This window comes from Ochotona curzoniae, unplaced genomic scaffold, assembly GCF_017591425.1.
Source record: "Ochotona curzoniae isolate NIBS_2020 unplaced genomic scaffold, NIBS_Ocur_1.0 contig_2692, whole genome shotgun sequence".
Lineage (NCBI taxonomy): Eukaryota > Metazoa > Chordata > Mammalia > Lagomorpha > Ochotonidae > Ochotona > Ochotona curzoniae.
The window spans coordinates 7,163,777-7,182,570 of NW_024465556.1; the positions used below are offsets into that span (position 1 = coordinate 7,163,777).

At 45.8% G+C, this 18,794-nt stretch overlaps 1 protein-coding gene across 2 annotated transcripts in view; it reads left to right on the plus strand.

The window, feature by feature from the left end:
* The first annotated feature begins 1,521 nt into the window (after positions 1–1,521).
* BICC1 (BicC family RNA binding protein 1) overlaps positions 1,522–18,794 on the plus strand; it is a 260,579-nt gene continuing 243,306 nt past the window's right edge. For both annotated transcript variants that reach the window (XM_040975806.1, XM_040975807.1), the window contains exon 1: positions 1,522–1,812. In XM_040975806.1, coding sequence (XP_040831740.1) covers positions 1,623–1,812 — 190 coding nt within the window. In that variant the 5' untranslated portion in view covers positions 1,522–1,622. The remainder of the gene's footprint in view (positions 1,813–18,794) is intronic.

Below are 18,794 nucleotides of genomic sequence, written 5' to 3' on the forward strand. Positions count from 1 at the left end.
GGGTGAGTCTCCCTGATGGAGGACAGTGGGAGGATGAGGATGATCCTCGAGATGTCCTTTTTAGCTGACACTGGTGGGCTGCCCACTAATCACGATCGTTATGATGACAGTAATTCACAGTTTCAGAGGAGGAGCCCTGAGCGGTGCATCGGAGCAGGCAACCTGTGCCTGTATTCCTGGCCGCATCATCTGCTGCCTCCGGGATCTCACTCATGTCCCTGGGCCTCTCAGTTTCTCTTCTGCCTTGAAGTGGGCCGCAGCTGTCAGCACAGAGCCGGTTCTTGTCAAGCAGGCAGTGGAACCTTTAAATAGTTCGGTTTCAGGCATTTTGCACGGTTATGCAATGGTCGGTACGCACCATAGAGATGTCCCTGCACTTACAGCCAACGTCACAGGGACAAACTCTTTGTCCCCATCAGCCCTTCCCGCAAAGGGTAAAAAAAAATTACTTGGTTGTTTTGGTTTTCTAACAAATGAATTCAGGAACTAGGAAAATAGAGTTCCAGTGGCTTTCGTCCTTTCCCGCACTGCACTCCGAGTCCAAGGCTGAGAATGGCAGAAGGTGTGAGCATGGGAGTGGGGTGGGGGTCCCTACCACCTGAAACACCCCAGGAGCGCCTGCTCAGCTGCCCACTGCCGGCTCATCACCAGTGCTGCCCTGGAGCTTTTTCCTCCCTCGATTTCTCTTTAAAAATTCACGAGATTCATGCTTTGAGAATCTCAGAGAACACGACTCCTCCGAACACCATTCAAGGGAAAAAGAAATCCCTTCTTTCGGAATTAAAAAGTAGAACTCTTGTCCACTTGGCCCAGCTGAGCTGGCGAGAGGAGGCCTCGCGGCCAAGATGCCGCAGGAGCCACATGTGGGGTGCTGCCCGTGCGACTGGGACTGGGGTCTTGGTTTGCTCTCCAAGCTGCTTTTCTCCCTCCCTTCTGTTCACACTCGGGGGACCAGCAGGGGCTGCGAGTTTTAGGGGACAGTGTGTGTGTGTGTGAGTGTGTGTGAAGTGTGCATGGAAGAGAAGTTCTATGCGTGCCTGGGACACATCTCCAGAGCCCCCTGTACTTGAACTTGGCCGGGGTCTGAGCCTGGAGTAGCACTAGGCTGCGCGGGACCTTGCGTGTCGGCGGAGGTACCGAGGGGCCCGTGTCTGTACGTGGTGTGTGCGCGCGCGAGTGTGTGAGCGCCAAGGGCCGCCCGCCCGCCGCGGCTCCCCGTGGGTCGGCCCGGCCAATGAGCGCGCGGCTGCAGGGGCGGCGGGCGGGGAGGGGGCGCCGGAGCCCTGCGGATGGAGGAGGCCGGGGCGGCGCGGCGCGCTCCGTGCGCGCGGGCGGTGCCGGCGGGGGGCGGCGCAGCCACTGGCCCAGGACCCGGGCCGCGACCCGGGGCGGCGGGCGGCGTGGGCGGCGCCCGCGCCTGGGATGCGCCGGGGCCTCCGTGGCGGCGGTGGCGGCGTCGCCGGCTGCTGCTGCTGCTGCTGCGCGGGGACGAGCTAGCGCCGCGGCGCGCGGAGCCAGTCGAGCCCGGCGGGCGAGCGGAGGCGGCGGCGGCGAAAGCAGTGCGGAGGCGGCGACGGCGCGGACGGCGGCCACAGCTGGAGTCCGAGCTCCCCGCGCCCACCATGGCCGCCCAGGGCGAGCCCTGCTACCTGGCGGCTCAGTCGGACCCGGGCTCCAACAGTGAGCGCAGCACCGATTCGCCCATGCCGGGCTCCGAGGACGATCTGGTGGCCGGCGCGCCCCTGCACAGCCCCGAGTGGAGCGAGGAGCGCTTCCGCGTGGACAGGAAGAAACTTGAGGCCATGTTACAAGGTAGGCATCCCCCAACGCGTCCTCGGGGCTCTAGCTCCTTCCTCGCTCGGCTCCCGCTACTTTGGCGCCCGGAGCGACGCGGGAGGTGGGTCACGCCGCTCGGGGCTGCGGGTGCCGGGGTGGGGTTCGGGGGTGCTCACTTGGCCGGCTTCAGAAGCCGCAGGCCGAGTCGTTACTGGTGCACCCAAGTTGCAGCCTCCTCCTGGGAGATGCGGGCTTGGGTCGGGACACCCAGGCTGTGTCCCGCTCGCCCCGCGCGCCGCGCCGAGTCTGCGAGCGTCTCTCCGCTCCTCGGCAGCCGGTCCGTTTCTTTCTGTTTGCCTCTCTGCCTTGGCAGCCCCTCATCGCTCAGCTGAGGGGCCTTGACTCGCCAGTGGGAAACGCTTTGCAGATGTCCAGGCTGAGGACGCGAGCTGCCGCTCCCTCCCGCGCCTCGGTGCTCGGAGGGGCCCGGGGCGAGGGGACTGCGTCGGGCAGTGGCGCTGTGTGAGTGTGCGTGCGTGTGTGTGTGTGCTTGTGTGTGTGTGTGTGAGTCTCCCCTCTCTGGCTTATAAAACACCACAGTTACGTTCAGCTCTGACAAATCTTGCTGTGTGCTGCGGAGGTCTGATTTCTTTCTTTCACAATTTGGGATTTTTTTTTTCCCCTCCCCACTCAGTTACTCAGTTTCTCTGGGACTTTCCCAGGCAGGGAAACTTTAACCATACCAGACTGGGAGCAGCTTCTGATTTATAAGGCAAGGATTGGAGCGAGCACTAAACATCCAAGGTCATTTTGACCTTCCTTAACAGTTTTAATTAGTAGCAAACCTGAAGCTACTGGAGTGGCTCCTTTCCCACGAGAGAAGCCTAGGGCTTAAGGCTGCTCTGGAGGGTCAGGCCAAGAGTGTCACCAGGGCCAGCGGCGAAGACTCCTTCAGTAGTTACTGTCCCCTTATCAGGCAGAGTTGAAACTTGCCCAGCTTCTCTTTTTGTGGCGTTAGTGCATAATGTTGACTTTATCAGTCAACGAATCACATTATGGGAGCGATTTAGACCCCGGGGTAAACGCAGTGGCTTTGGAGAGCTATTAAGCGGGTTATTTTAAGAGAGAACACCATGTTTTCCAAAACAATAACTTGGTGGAAACAGATAGCCTGAGTGTTTGGCAGGCGTTTTTGGATGCTCTCGGCTCTCCTCTCCCTTGCTGTTTATTTTTATTGATCAACGTGCCTGATAACTTTCTTTCTGTACTTACCACTTAGCTCACATTTCTTCTTAGGATAGGAACTTCTGTGTTAAATCGCTCCAACAAGCTGGTGAGATTGACATTCAAGCACCCAGGTGCACTTCAGCTACTCGTTGTAGCTATTTACTTGGCTCTTAATCTGAGTTTCTTATTAACTTTTAGAAAAATATTTTGAGATGGTCTGGACTGAATTGATAAGAGATCATGTTTATGAATTTTAGCAAGTTTCCAGCTTTCTGTAAGAATGGAGTGAGGTGAGAGGTGTATAATGTGAGTTTAGAGGCAGAATTCCTTTTCGAAGCAATCCGTTTTCATTTTGGATAAGGTGCAAATGGGGAAATGGGGAGGGCTTTTTTTTTTTTTTTAACGTTTGGAGGCTCTGTACATCCTCTGTAAATAGGATGTGCTGACATGAGAAGGTTTAGGCTTTTGCAGCAGTCAAGTTTCTTTAGCAGATGTTAACAGAGTTTAACGTTTTTCCAGCAGTCTGCAGAGGTAAGGAGCTATTCAGGGGGGGCCTGGCGTGGTGGCACAGTGAGTTAAGCTGCTGCTTGGGATACACACATCTCCCACCGGAGTGCTGTTTGAACTTGTTCCAAGCTCTGCTTCTGACCCATTTGCCTAGGATAGCACCACAGTGCTTGGATTCCTGCCCCTCCAGCCTGAGCAGTGAACCAACAGATGGAAGATACCTCTCTCTCATCGACCTCTTAGTAAATAAATCTTTATGTCAACTAGCCTTACACAGTTTCCAGTATGTGTTTTATCCTTTCTGAGAAAGTGAATTGAGAACCTTTTGAACGCGGCTCCCTGTGTGCAGTGTACCAGGGCATTTTATGATGCTTGTTTTCTGGTGTAGGGCACGTCGAGCAACCATGATTGTGCAAACGAGAGTAGTGAGTGGGTCTTGGTGTTACACTAGGTGTTGATGGTGAGGGTGAGTGTTAGAATCACTCACACCTGGGTTCAGATCCCTACAGGACCTTGGAAAATCTAGGCCTTTGGCCTCCGTTTGCCCATCCATCTAATGGAATTGCTGTGAGGCCATTTTTCTGAGCTTTTATGAGACCTGAAAAAGATAATGGCTAATAAGTTAAAACTTGCTCTTTGTGTTGATAAGTGATAAAAGCTTAATAAAGACCAGTTACTTTATTATTAATAATAAACATTGCATTGTAGATTCCAAAGATGTCCAATGCTAGCCACACTGATGACATACAGTGTGTACTTAGTAATTGTTTGGGAATGTAAATTTTGTAGCAGTCTCATAATTGCAGGACTAATATAGAAACCAATGGAGGAAATCTAGCTGATCAGCGAGCATGGTGATGTTGCCAGATATTGTTGGATAAAAAAGATTTCTCTTGAAAAAGTCTCTATTTATTGAAATGATGATATTGAGAATTTGAATTTGCCATTTTTCTTTTCCGCAGAGCCCTAAAATATATGTAATTTACTCACTTAGATCAGGATAAGTACAATTGGGAAGCCTTTAAATCGTCCCAGTATAAATTGATGACTGTAATGTTTGGAATTTGTTTTCAGAGAGACTGTCCTGGGGGTAGGTTAATCTTTAATAGGATGTATTTTTATTAGTGGAGAAATTCTTCTACGCAATGAACCAAAAATTCAGTGAGGTTAAAATGTGGGCAGTAGGATAGCAGTCAAAGAAGTGAAATACCATTCTTGAGTGATCACTGAATCTTAAAAGAAATGACATGTGTACACACCACCATCTAATTGCTACTTGGGCATAGTCATGCAGCATATTTAGCATTTTTGTTAGGCTCCAAGTGACAGTCATCATGCTTCCTGGTGCTGCTGCAGAAGGGAGTTCCTGTGGAGTTACTTTTGATGGCTGGCACAGTCTTGGAATGGATACCATGGACAGCATTTTTAATAACACAGAGAAATCAGTTTTAATTTCTTTATTAAAGATTTAGAAACTGTTTCATGCTTCACATGAGAGAATAGTGTTGATTCATTTAAATCAATATAATGTGAGTTATGAAAAGAGGGAGGGGAATAGCTACAGAAAAGTCTAGAAGGATGTAGGAGATGTTTGGATTTAGAAAGAGTCGTAGTGTTGGTGTTTGCCAGGTCCTGAGAGGCAAATGCAGGTTTCCTGTATTAATCCTTTTCTTTTTACATTGGAAAGCATGCGTATGTACAGTAAAATATAAAATTTCCTCAGGAAACCTAGAAGCATAGACATTTTCAGGGCTCTGCTTGCCTGTGTTCAGTAGGTCATTAGAGGGTACTAATGATGGAGGAAATGCCCCATGTTCTTGAACAGGCATTGACAACCTGTATACTCCTTTTAAAAAAAGATCTATTTTTTTATTGAAAAGGCAGATTTACACAGAGAAGGAGATGCAGAGAGAAAGATCTTCCATTGGCTGGTTCACTCCTAAGTGACTGCAGTGGCCAGAGCTAACTGGATCTGAAGCTAGGAGCCAGGAGTTTTTCTGAGTCTCTTATGCAGGAGCAGGGTCCCAAGGCTCTGGGCCGTCCCTGGCTGCTTTCCAAGGCCACAGGCAGAGAGCTGGATGGGAAGTGGAGCAACTGGGGTATGGCTGGTGCCTGTATGGGATTCTGGCGCTTGCAAGGCAAAGATTTAGCTGCTGAACCATCATGCCATGGGACTCATCTAGTATACTTTTTTTTTTTTAAAGAACATTTATCTATTTTTATTGGAAAGTCAGATATACAGAGAGGAGGAAGAGAGAGAGAGGAACATCTTCCATCTGTTGATTCAGTCCACAAATGGGAGCAATGGGCAGAGCTGATCCGAAGCCAGGAGTCTGGAGCTTCTTCCAGGTTTCCCATTCAGATGCAGGGTCCCAAGGCCTTGGGTTGTCCTGTTTTGCTTTCCCCAGCCACAAGCAGGGAGCTAGATGGGAAGCGGGGCTGCTGCGATACAAACTGGTGCCTGTATGGGATGCTGGTGCATGCAAGGTGAGGACTTTGGCTGCTAGGCTATCACGCCGGGCCCTGTACACTTCTTTATTTTTACAAAAAAATTATTATATATTTTATGGTACAGTTTCATAGTCTGTGGGCTTTGCGGTACCCCTCCCTAAGCTCCTCCCCCCATTGATTTCCTCTGTAGTGTTACAATGGGTGGTACTTGAGGAACAGTCCTAAGTTCTTCATTCTGTCTCCAGATATTGTAGGCATGGACAACATCTTGCACACTTCTAAGACACTATTGCTAGCAGTGTTAAAGACCATATCACATGTTTACAGTGAGAGGCAGAATCATATTCCTGAGAAGCACAGGTAGACAGTAAACATTGATTGCAAGTGTGGTGAGCAGTTATGTTACTTGTTCAATTCAGCAAACTTCAGTGAATATTGTTGAATGATTTGTTAAATATTGTTGTGGGAGCAGGAAGAGCAGTGAAGTAACAGTGACTGAAAAAATGGGGGCATGCTGGAAGCAAAGTTGTATAGAGTAGAGCTTAAATGCCAGTGTGTATTCAAGAACTAATAACCGATAACAAAACCCAGTGCTTTAGGAAGCATGGTGGGTAAAGAGCACGGGGATCTGGGTCAGGACTGCGTTTGGATCTTGGAGTTACCTTCTGATGGATAACTTGGGGAAATTCATCACCGGTAACCCTGTTTCTATAAGCAGCGTGCACGATAGACCTTACTTTCTGATCTTGCTGTGACAAGAGGAAAATGATCTGTGCAGAAGTGACATGTGCTGGCCACACCGGAAGTACTGAGTACGTGACTGTTCGCTATGGACCTTCACCTACGAAGGGCACGAGCTTAGGTTGAAGATGAGTGTCCAGTCTGTTGGAAAATTAATGAAATGATCTTGTGATTACTGAGCATTCGCAGCTCTCTAAATGATTATTGAACTTCCACTGGTAGCTTGCCTGGTGTGGAGTTGATCGGCCCTTGTGGAGGTAGGTGAGTACACACGGAGTTAAATACTGGCAGACAAAAGTGTGGGCTTTTCACTCGGTTCAGCTGCAATTGTTCTTTGAATATTTTTCCTTCTTTGGTCCTGAACTGTACACTTCGGGTGTTCTTACCAAACGCTAGCATCGAAATCCGTGTATTGCTGTTCTGGTGGCAGGTTGGCTGTGAACGTGAGGCTTTTGGAAGGAAAGGCTGTGCTGAAGCCTTTGCTCAGCTCTGAGATGTGGCTAGTAATTGAGCCCTGAACGAGAGGAGGCCTGTGAGATCCTTCGCCTGTGCCAGGTGTGTGTGGACTCCATCAGCTTTGGGTTAGCAGCAGCAGCACTGTCCGCCGGGGTGGAGGAAGGTGTCACACACTTGAAAACACAGGTGGGTGTTTAGCCTAGAGGGTAAGAGGTGGTTAAAGACCTGCATCCTACATCCGAGGGCTAGGGTTGATGCCTGGCTCTAGCTCCCAGCGCTGACTTCTGTGAATGCAGGCCCTGGGAGGCAGTGTTGATGGGTCAAGTCATTGGGTTCATACCATTCAAGTGGGATACCTGGGTTGCGTTTCTGGTGCTGAGCTGTGGCCTGGCAGGCTGTTGCACGCACCGGGCAATGAACCAGCAGGTGGGAGCTCACGCTCCTTCCGTCTCCTGTCCCGCAGGTTAATAAAAATTAAAAACACTTGAAAGCCAATGCTTTCCAAGTCTTTTCGTTTTTATGTATTTATCTGTTGCAATAGTTGCATATTTGTTTGAAAGGCAGAGGGAAAGACACAAAAAATTTTCTATCTGTTGAATCGTTTCCCAAGTGGCCATAACAGGTGGCACTAAGCCAGGTTGAAGCCAGGAACACAGAACTTCATCTGGGTCTCCCACCTGCACGAGCCCCAGCACATGGGCCATGTTGCACTGCTTTCCTAGGCATGTTAGTTGGAAGCTGGATTGTAAGTGGGCAGCTGAGATTTGAAGTGGGTACTTATGTGAGATGCGGTGGCACAGACGGCCTCTTAAATCACAGCACCACAATGCTGTGAACTTTAAAAAAAGTGCATCTAAGTTGTTTTTTTTTGAGGGGACGGATAGTGGAATTTGATTTTTTGGTTTGTTTTTGTCTTCCTTTGAAAACTCAAGAAGTTTGTTAGGACAATTGTGGTTGATTCAGAGAGCAAAAATGAGTGCAGACAACTGTAATTGAGTCAGAATTTCTTTCAGAGACTAACGGAAAAAAGTGCATTGTAAGTTGTGAAGCTGGGTAGTGGAGCGTTCAAGCTGTGTCGCAGCACTGGCCTCGGTGGGGGTCTTCACTCAAGGTCCTGCACAGGGAACCTTGAGGCCTGCTGGCCATTTCAGCCCGTGCTGCCGGACACGGAGTCAGTACTCACAGGCGGGCTCACATGCTTGAAGGCTTGTAGGGTTTTAATTAGGCTGATCATTGGCAAGGCAAAGCTGGAGTGGCTTGTGTATCGATGACTTTTACAGACAGGAATGTATTTGGCTGCCATGAACAGGAACCCCAGTACAGGATGGCTTAAGCCAGGACTCCATCTTGCTCAGGGAATAGGACTTTGAGGCTGAGCAGTGGAGACCCCATGAGCTGTGTGGGGTCCCCGGGAGCCTGACACCATTCGACCTCCTTGCCTCCACCCTCATCATCCTGTCGCAGTGGTAGTGCCTTTAGGTGCTCTGTGAATGATGAAGGGAAAATGGGGAAGAACAAAAATTGCTCCCTAGAGAGCTGTCTCTCCTGGATCTTTCGTCTGCATTTCTTCGGCCACTTTATGTTGCAGGGCACTCCGAGAATGGAGCTTCATTTCCAGCTGTGGTGGCAGAAGCAAGCATGGGCGGGATCAGAGTGGATCCGGGGTGACTCAAATCATAGTCCCCCAAAATGTGCAGAACAAAGGTGCTTTGGGATCCCAAGTTCCAAGATGTCCCTGAAACCAGATGTAACCTGTGTCTGACTGAGGCTTGGCTCTACATAAGAAATCCCTAGAAAAATATTATATTACTAAGATTGTTATACAGGGTAAACTGGTTTTTTTTAATAAAATTATTCATTCATTCACATTTGAAAGGGAAAGGAGAGACAGAGCGAGCAAGAGAGCAAGTGAGCAGACACATTAAAAGCTCTTCCCTTTGCTGGTTCACTCCGCAAATGCCCAGGACAGATGCGGCTAACTCAGACTGAAGCAGGAGCCAGAAATTCTGTCTGTGTCTCTGGTGTGTGTGGTAGGGACCCAAGCTCTGGAGTCATTATCTGCCACCTCCCAGCCTAGGCATTATCTGGCACTAAAAGCAGACCTTGGACTCAAACCCATGCATATAGGATGACCTCCTAGCTGTTGTGGCAAGTGCCCGTCTCAGGTAGAATTTCTTTGTTGGTACAATCCAGGAATAATGCTAAATCCCCAAGGAGGGCTTTGGTCACCTAAAGCTATTCTCATTGTGTTACTCCTTTTAGGAACATGACCTAGGACCACTAAATATTGGAACGAGTTCTATTTTTTTCTTTCTTTTTTGAACTCCACTGTTTTCTCTAAGCCAGGTTCATCGCTGCCCCCACCATGGAAAATTACATAGTACAGTGCAGATGTCCGTTTTACTCTGTTACCTGAAATGGCTTTTAGGTCCTTCTCCCCCACTTTTATCCGTTGGAAGTTTCTGTTAGAACTGACAGGTTCAGTGCAGTTCCTGTTCCCGCCCTTTTAGCTTTTCATAGATGGGTTACTCCAGTATAAGCCAGTCAGCAAAGCCAGAAATTGTCCCGAAGATGAAGTCATTTTGGCGGCAGTTTGATCAGAAGATTACCATAAAGTTGGTGCCATGTTTTGCTGTTTGGAAGTGTCCAGAATGATGAGCTAACAAAATATACCAGTTGGTCCCTCTTTAGATGATTCCATGTGTTTCGAGATGTGATTCTTATTTACAGTATTCATGGGGGAATGGTGGCCATGTATAATCTTTTATATAAAATACTTAATCAACTATGAAGGAGGGAACACAGTTTCAGTGCTAGTTCATTGTACCTTTTGCCAAGTTTGTGAATGCTCTTGCCTAACATCTTTGGTGGTTACACTGCAAAAGCTGCCACATTTAATTTTTATTCCTTCATTATCAGCATTTAGGGCAGTCTCCACAATTCACAGAACTACCAGTAGAAATATTTTGTGAATGTCATATATTTACAGATCTCTTTCCTACACATTTCTGCTAATCTGCTAACAACTGCAGATCATAAAAGCAATTATATTTGTAACAAGTATTAAATCCTCTCCCCATGTATGATGTGGCATCACTCTAAGGCAGTTTGTTGTGAAAAGATGCTCACCTGTTACTCTGCAAATAGAATTGATGCAGAGCTTAACTATATCTCATATAGGAAGGTTCATGGGAGTTAGAAAGTTAGCTGTTGCTGTTTTTTTCCTCCAGTGTTAAAATTATTACAAACTTATTATGGAATATTTGAAAGTACAGATATAAAAGAGAAAAAAGACTAAGAAGTCATCCCTAAATGTGAAATCCAGCAATAATTACAGATTATATTTTGGGAACTTTTTCTTACTCTTTTGAAAATATGCCCACACATAGTTTATTTCTGTAACACATATGGAGTTCCTGCCATATGTTGTGTGCATTGGTAAGTTTTAGGGATGCAGAAGAAAGCAACAGTAAGTGTCCTAGCATTCTGGGACTTAAATTCCTTTCTGGGCTCATGGATATCCTTTCTCACTTAACATTATGTGTGATAGGTGTGTTATGAATCATTAAAGATTTTTAGAAATTTTATTTGTTTGAAGAGCAACAGAGAAGGAGAGAGAAAGAGAAAGATATCTTCTGTTGGCTGGTTTATTTCCTCAAAGCCCGCAACAGTTTGGCCAGGCCACAGCCAGGAGCCAGGAAGACCATCTGAGTGTCCAGATGGGTCCTCAGCTCCCAGGTGACTCAGCTACGACACACCGCTTCCATTAGCAGGAGGCTGGATCCGAAGCAGAGTACCTTGGACTTGAACCCACTTTCTCTCCAAATGAGATGCTTGTATTCCAATCAGGGGCTCCACCTGTTGCATTACATGCCTGTCCTTTAGGCTTAACCCACTGCTTGGGATGCCTCCATCTGATATTGGGGTCCTGATTGGAGTCTGGCTTCTCCGCTTCCTGACTGGGGATATAGGGCATGTGTAGTTTAAGGTTCCTGATTCATTTTGCCAAGTTATTTTCTGGAAAGATTGATAAGTTTTGCAGCAAACACATTTGTGGGTTATTTGCCTCTGTTCCTGTGATCCCACAATCTGGCTGTTTAATCTGGACACTGAGTTACTTGAAGACTTTAGCAGCTAATACAGAGTTCTCATTTGCCCTTTTTTTTTTTCCCACTAAATATTGTGATGTTTACCTTACCTCATTAGCCTGTTTGTGGAGTAACATTCATGGGTATGAGCATTTGGCCTAGCAATGAGCATGCCTTTTAGGAAGCATCCTCAAGTGCCAGCTCAACAGATGATCTCAGCTTCCTGCTAAAGTGCAGCTGGGAGGCAGCGAGTGATGGCTTAGCTACGTGGATCTCTCCTTGTTTAGGAGACCTGGACTGTGTTTCAGGCTCCTGGCCTCATCCTGAGCCAGTCCCAGATGTCACAAGCATTAGAGGAGTGAGCCAGTGGCTGGTTGAAGATCACTCTGTGCTTCTCAGAGAAGTACAGAGCTAGTTCTTAAAATTTACACCAACATCACCTTGACAGTTTGTTTAAACATTCCAAAGCTGCGATTCTCTGAGATCCCAGTGTTGTAGATGTGAGGGTGGAGATGGTAAAGGTGGCAGAGGTCAGCAGTTTGAAGACTCTGGTGTGGTTCTGATTGTTTGTGGTCCCAGGACTATACTTCTGAGAAACAGTGATGGATGGTTAGAGAAAAGTCAAACGACAAGGAAGACCAGATCCTTGGCTGTCTTCAGTTCCACTGAAGCTACTCTTTTCTCTGTAATTGTTAAACCACCTTGAAGCATTTTGGTCGAGGAACATGATTTATACCTGGCATGCTGTTGATGGCGGCTTGTTGGGTGAGGAGTGTAAGCCCTGTGTCTGCCTCTGGAGGGGCACTGCCTTTGTGGTTGTGCTCATGCCTTGGCGTGCGTTTCAGTTTCCTGCAGACTTCTGTTGAGTTAGGCATGATAGGCAGCTATTCAATAGATTAGGAAAAGATTTGAAAGCATACAGCTTTTTATTTCTAGAAATTAAAAAAAAAATGATTGTTTTTATCTAAAAGGCAGATTTTACAGAGGGAGAAGGACATAGAGGGCTTCCATCTGCTGCTTCACTCCCCGAATGGCTGCAAGGGGAAGCATCCTCAAGTGCCAGCCCAAAGCCAGGAGCCTTTTCCAGGTTTCCCATGTGGGTGTAGGCGCCTGAGCACTTGGGGCATCCTCTGCTGCTTTCCCATGCCACTGTCAGGGAGCTGGAAGGGAAGTAGAGCTGCCAGGACAGGAACTGGTGCCCATATGACACGCTGGAACTGCAGGCAGAGGATTAGCCTTTGCACCACAGAGCTGGCCCCTGGTTTACATTTCTAGCTGTAGAAATTTAAAAAGCAATGTGAAGAGACCTTGTACAAAGAAAGTAATCATCAGTATCATCAGCATCCTATGTTATTTTTATTTTTCTGTATTTTGAAACATAGTCCTTGCATGGTTTCAGTAATTGCTGTTAAAATTGTTAACTGCTATTTACATTCAGCCTTTTAATGTAACATTAACTGTTTTAAACAATTCTGGGCAGTTGGCATAACCGAAATTTTGTGGTTGAGAAAATTAGTTTTTGACCATTAGAGACCTCCTGTGATTCAGGTGATTAGATCGCCTGTTTTCTGTTCTTGAAACTGTATATTCTGAGGAAATATCTGTGAGGAATTTGTGCAGCAGACACTGCAGGTGAATCTGACAGCAGCCCCTGACCTTCAGTGAGTGTTCACTGTGTCTGGGACCCTGTTCTTGATGCTTGGTGTTTGTTCAACCTCCCTAGGAACAGTCTACAGGGTGCAGATGCCCTTAGCATGCATATTTTGCATAAACACACCACCACCACCACCAGCATCCCCAGATATTTACCTACCTTCAAGCTCTTTAAATTTTGAGTCCTGGTTTCTCGTGGTGGTCTACCTACTGGCTTTCCCTGTTAGGTTGTAACTATCGGGTCTAGCCTCTTACGTGGTGTGGAGGCATCTTGCCGCTAATACCTTCCCCCTGAGGAGGTTCAAAGCCTCTTGAGTTTGGTACTGAGGTCCAGAGGAACTTGGTGTTGGGCACAGGCATGCCTTCGAATTCCCAGAGAGAACACAAGTGTCTCAGCCCTCTGCCTGCTCTTCACCCTTGTTCTGTGTCCTTAGTTCCTATCTTTGGGAAACAGATAATAATGCCTTTTTTCTTGGGTTATTGTGAAGATTATATGGTGATGTTTACAAAGCTGGCTCACAACTGATGCCCTGTAACTGGCCTGCGGTTTTCAGATTCATCTTCTTTCCCTCTCCATCATCAAGCCAATGCTGTGAACATGGCAGGACTGTTTACAGAGTGACTCCTGTGGGCCAGGATGATGAACTTTGTCCCATTTTGGGCTGGTGGACCTGTCCTTGACCTTGTGGAATGAAACTTTCAGGCTAGCTCAGGTACAGGGACTTAAACACTAAACAGTTCTCACATACATTAACAAGATGACCTTTCTTCATCCTGGTCTGGGAGTATGTGACCTAATAATTGGTTGCACTGTTAATGTTAGTGTATTTGTCTAGAGGTGTGAATGAGGATTTGTAAAACTTAATTCAGGCGAGGTTAATGTTGTGTAATTTATACTTGTATCTGCTAGGGATTAGTGATGTAAGGTAAAATTAACACAAATTTTCAATGTATTTAGTTGTATGTACTTCATTATATTGTTCTTAAAATTAATGTGTCTGCAGATATTGTGTGTACATTTAAACAATTCCAGTTTCCATGAGCAGTAAAGATAGAGCGAGTGAGCAATACTGCTTTCACTCCTGTCTTCCACTAGTAGCTACAGTGGCCTGGACTGCTGAAGCTGAGAGCCAGGAATTCCATCTGGGTCTCCCTATGGTGCAGGGAACCAGGTATTTTAGCCATCACCTGCTACTCCCAGGGTTGAGCATCATCAGGAGGCTGGGATTAGGAGCAGAAATGGAGCTTGACCAGAGGTATTCCAAAATGGAATGCAGGGTTCCCAGGCAGTGCCTTCACAGCTATGCCAGAGGCCTGCCTTCCGTTACTTAAATCTTCAGAACAGGAGTAGTCTGTTAGGTTAGTCTGCTTCTTGCACTGAGGTAGAGAGGGAAACAGCAGAGTGGTTGGCCTGGTGTCAGCTGACCACACTGTCACCGTGGGAGACCTCGCAGAGCTCTGGATCTGATGTTTCCTGAAAGGTCTCCACCTCCAGGGTTCTCAGCTGTTCCCACAGTGTATAATACGAACCATTTGAATGCGGTATTGGAGGTTGATTCAGCCCTGGACATCAGTGGTTTTGGTGGAAGTTTCTCTGGATCTGAGCCATGTGCTTGAGCATTTGCAATGAATGGAGAAGGTGGTAGCCCGTGCACAGTGGGGATGTCTTGGCTTTAGAGGAGAAAGTAAAGAAAGAGAGCTAACCGTGAGCTGTTTGCTGATATCTTGGTAGTTAGTTCAGTTTGCAGTACCCTGAATTTTGTTGACTAGATGTTCGCTAATTTAAGGTTTTCTACAGTAATTGAGCAGTGATTACAGTGTAAGCCATAGTTGATACTTGGTGTTGACGTACAGTTCTAGATGAGTAGCAGGAATTGTATGCTTGCCTAAGCAATGACTTTTGTTACATTCCTCTTTGCCTCTTCTGGGTTTCTCATGTGGGTACAGGATCTCAAACCGTCCTCTACTGCTTTCCCAGGCCATGGGCAGGGGAGATACAGAGAAAATTTGAAAATTAATTATTTTCACTATTGTAAGTAAGTTTGAAAATCACAAACCATTTTTAAAGACTTGTTTATTTTTTATTGGAAAGTAAAAATTATAGAGAGGAGAGACAGACCTTCTGTCCGCTGATTTGCTCCCCAAGTGGCTGCAATAGACAGAGTTAAGCTAATCTGAAGCCAGGAGCCAAGAACTTCCAGGGTTCCAAGACCTTAGGCCAACCTTAGTTGCTTTCCCAGGCCACAAGCAGAGAGTTGGAAAGGAAGTGGAGCAGCTGGGACATGAGCCAGCACCCATATGGGATCCTGCGTCTACAAAGCAAGGGTTTAGGCACTAGGCTATAATGCCAGGTCTGCCACAAATCATTTTAACTATAGTAGTAGGTGAGTCTTAATAAATTGACGAAGATTTAAAATAAAGTAACAAAGCTTGAAAAGACACTAAAATTGCAGAAAAACTGAAATATATATATATTTATTTATTTACGTTTAAAACAAAAAGCCCTTTTATTAACATGTAACATGCAAGGGTAAACGTGTGTTGCTCCTTTTGTTTCTTGTTTCTTTGGACATGGTATCCTCTACTTGCAGCGGGGTTGATGCAAATGATAGAATTATATTCTTATAGTTGAGTAATTTTACATTGTATGTACAGTACATTGTGCGTAGACTACATTGTCTCCATTCCTTAGACAGTGGACACCTTGGTTGACTTTGTATTTTGACTATTGTGAGCAGTGTTGCTACAAACATGGTGGTGTAGGTATCTTAGATACAATGTGTTCACATCCTTGGGATTTATGCCCAGTGCTAGGATTGCTGGATCATATGGCAAGCCTACTTCCAGATTTAAAGAAATCTCCATACTGTTGTCCACAATGGTGGTGCTCATTTGCATTCCCACCAGAAGCGTGACAGTTCCTCCTTTTCTACTTCCCTACCAGCATTTGTTGTTCTTCATCTTTTGGACAGTAGCCAATCTGGCAGGGTTGTGGTGGTATCTCATTGTGTGCATGTGTATTAAGATTCATTTATTTTGTTTGAAAGTCCAAGTTACAGAGGACATGGTTGAGATAGAGACAACATGCACACAGTATCTCTTATATCTGCTGGCTTATGCTCCAAATGGCTCCAGTAGCCAGAGCTGGGCAAGGAACCAGGAGTTTCATCTGGGTCTTCCATGCCTAAACACTTCGGTCATCTTTCTGCTTTCCCAGGTACACAAGTGGGAATCTGAATTGGAAAAAGAGCATCCAGGACTCAGACTGTGCCCATATGGGATCCTTACATTGCAGATTGTGGTTTAACCCAATACTGCGTGATGCTGGTCCAGTTTTATTTCCATGATGCCTGTTAATATTGAACATTCTGTTTGTTTTGGTCAATCATTTGTATTTTGTCTTTGGAGAACTATTTAGATACTTTGCCCATTTTTTGACTGCATTGATTGTTTTGAGTTTTCTGAGTTCCATTTTATTCTGGATATTAATCCTTTGTCAGATAAGTAGCTTATTCATATTTTTTTCCTATTCTGTTGGATGTCTCTCCATTCAGTTTATTATTTCCTTAGCTGTGCAGAAGCCTCTGAGTTTGATAGAATCCCATTTGTTTAGCTTTGCTGTTGTTGCCTCTGCTTTAGGAGTCTAAGAAATCACAATTGGAAAATAAGCCCAAGATTTTCACAATTCTGTAAAGTTTTGGTTTGTTTCTAGGGTTTCATAGACTGTTTGTATTCATATAATCACCTGAACAGAAAAGATTGACTTCAGAAATACATTTTTATTAAATGGACATCTGAGATGGATTATGAACATAAAATATTCCTGTCCAACTCAAAACAGCTTGGCTTAAGCAAAAAGAGGAAAAAAAACATAAAAATAGATTTGAATGTAAAGGGAGTTCTGTACACATGGCCACTTTGTAACTTGTGAAAATTGTCTCTCATTCTGAATCATCAACAATTAGTGAGGTTTTTATGGGGAGAAATTGTTACATGTGTTGGAAAACAACCATGTGTGGTTATATTATGGGACTGTATATGAGAAGGCGGCTTTTTACGTTTGAAATAAATAGAATCTCGTGAAGGAGAGGAAATGTACATGTAATCAAAACAAAAGGAAAATTCTGTAAATTAAAGCCTGGGTTTCTTAATGGCACCTTAGTGTGGGATTATTTCCCTGTGGACCCTGCCAGAGAATGAGATTAAATAACGGAACAAGGGAAGTCCAGTCAGAAGGTGGCAAAACACAACTGTATTCCTTGTTTAGTTTGTGTTCCTTTGAGGATGACTGGTGCTTCTGGTGAATCCCAAAGACTGCGTTCCTAAATGAGCAGCTTAAGGGCTTGAAAGGAGACATATCGGTCTGTTTCTTTCCCCACCTTGAGCAGGGCCTTGGGTTTTCCCATGGGAACTGGCTTTCCTGTATGTTGCGTTATGTACACTGATGAATTGTTGGACCCCACAGGCATCCAGCAGACTCTCAGGGGGAAGAAATGAGAAGTATGCCAAGTGTAAGATTAAGATGAGGCATTCTCAACCCAAGGTGGATCAGTGGCTATGCAGGGCTGTTTACAGTGTGTGGTCTGGCTGGAATGAGAGATGAAGTTGAGTGAGATGTGATGATGTATCAGTGTGTTGAATAGAATGTCTTTATACTGTCCTAATGCAGGAAAGATTCAGTGAATATCTAAAATGTTTTGAACTAATTTTTCTAGGCTAAAGAAAATCCCTTGCTGTAAATTCTGATGACTGCTGTTGAATATGCTTTTGAGATTACAGAAAATGTCCATCTGTTTTCATCTAGGGGAAGGACTAGGATGCCCAAGACTGCTCCTTTACTGAAGCAAGGGCTTAATAAAAATCTATGGTCCAAAATATTTATGAGAATATCAGAAGTAAGTTATACAATCACAGTACACCAGGCAAGCTCAAATTCAAGAACTACTGTACTGAACCAGTTGTAACTGTTCATCTCACTGGAGTGGGACTCTCCCTGAAGCCAGCACAGCTCTTGATCAACAAGGAAAGCCCAGTGCATGGCTTTGCTTTTGAGAAGGAGAGAGACAAATGGAACATCCTTCCCACATTCAGGCTTTCTTTTTTTCCTGACAACCCAAGAGATAGCGTCTGTCTTCCCTGACTTTCAGTGCTACTGAGGAACTTGCATGCTTCAAGTGCCTGGGAACTCTTGAGAACAGAAGAGTTAGGTGACTTCTGGCAGTACCAAAGGATCTGTGTTCCTACATGTGAACACCAGAGGAGGGAGAGAATACTTAGTCCTGATGAGGCAGCCAACCAACCTTTCTGATGGTGAAATTATACATGCAAGCTTAGAGAAGATGCATTCCCATGAAAGGTTTGTGAGGCGCTCCAATTCTGTACCTGGGGCAGATGAGTAAAGAATGGTTCTCTGGCCCAGCGCCATGGCCTAGTGGCTAAAGTCCTCACCTTGAACATGCTGGGATCCCATATGGGTGCAGGTTCTAAGCCCAGCAGCTCCACTTCCCATCCAGCTCCCTGCTTGTGGCCTGGGAAAGCAGTCGAGGACAGCCCAAAGCCTTGGGACCCTGTACCTGTGTGGTTCCTGGCTTCGGATGGGCGCAGCACTGGCCATTGTGGTCACTTAGGGAGTGAATCATTGGGCGGAAGATTTTCCTCTCTGTCTCTCCTACTCTCTGTATATCTGACTTTGTAATAAAAATAAATAAAATCTTAAAGCCAATAGTTTTCTGTACAAAGTCTGCATGTAAGGGATACATTAAAATAAAAATAATAGATCACTCACAAATAAGGAAACAACCCAATTAGAGGAACAAAATTAATCTTCAGAAATTGACCATCAGTAATTGACTATCAATAATTGAAGACCTTCCTGATAAACAAGAGGTGGAGTTA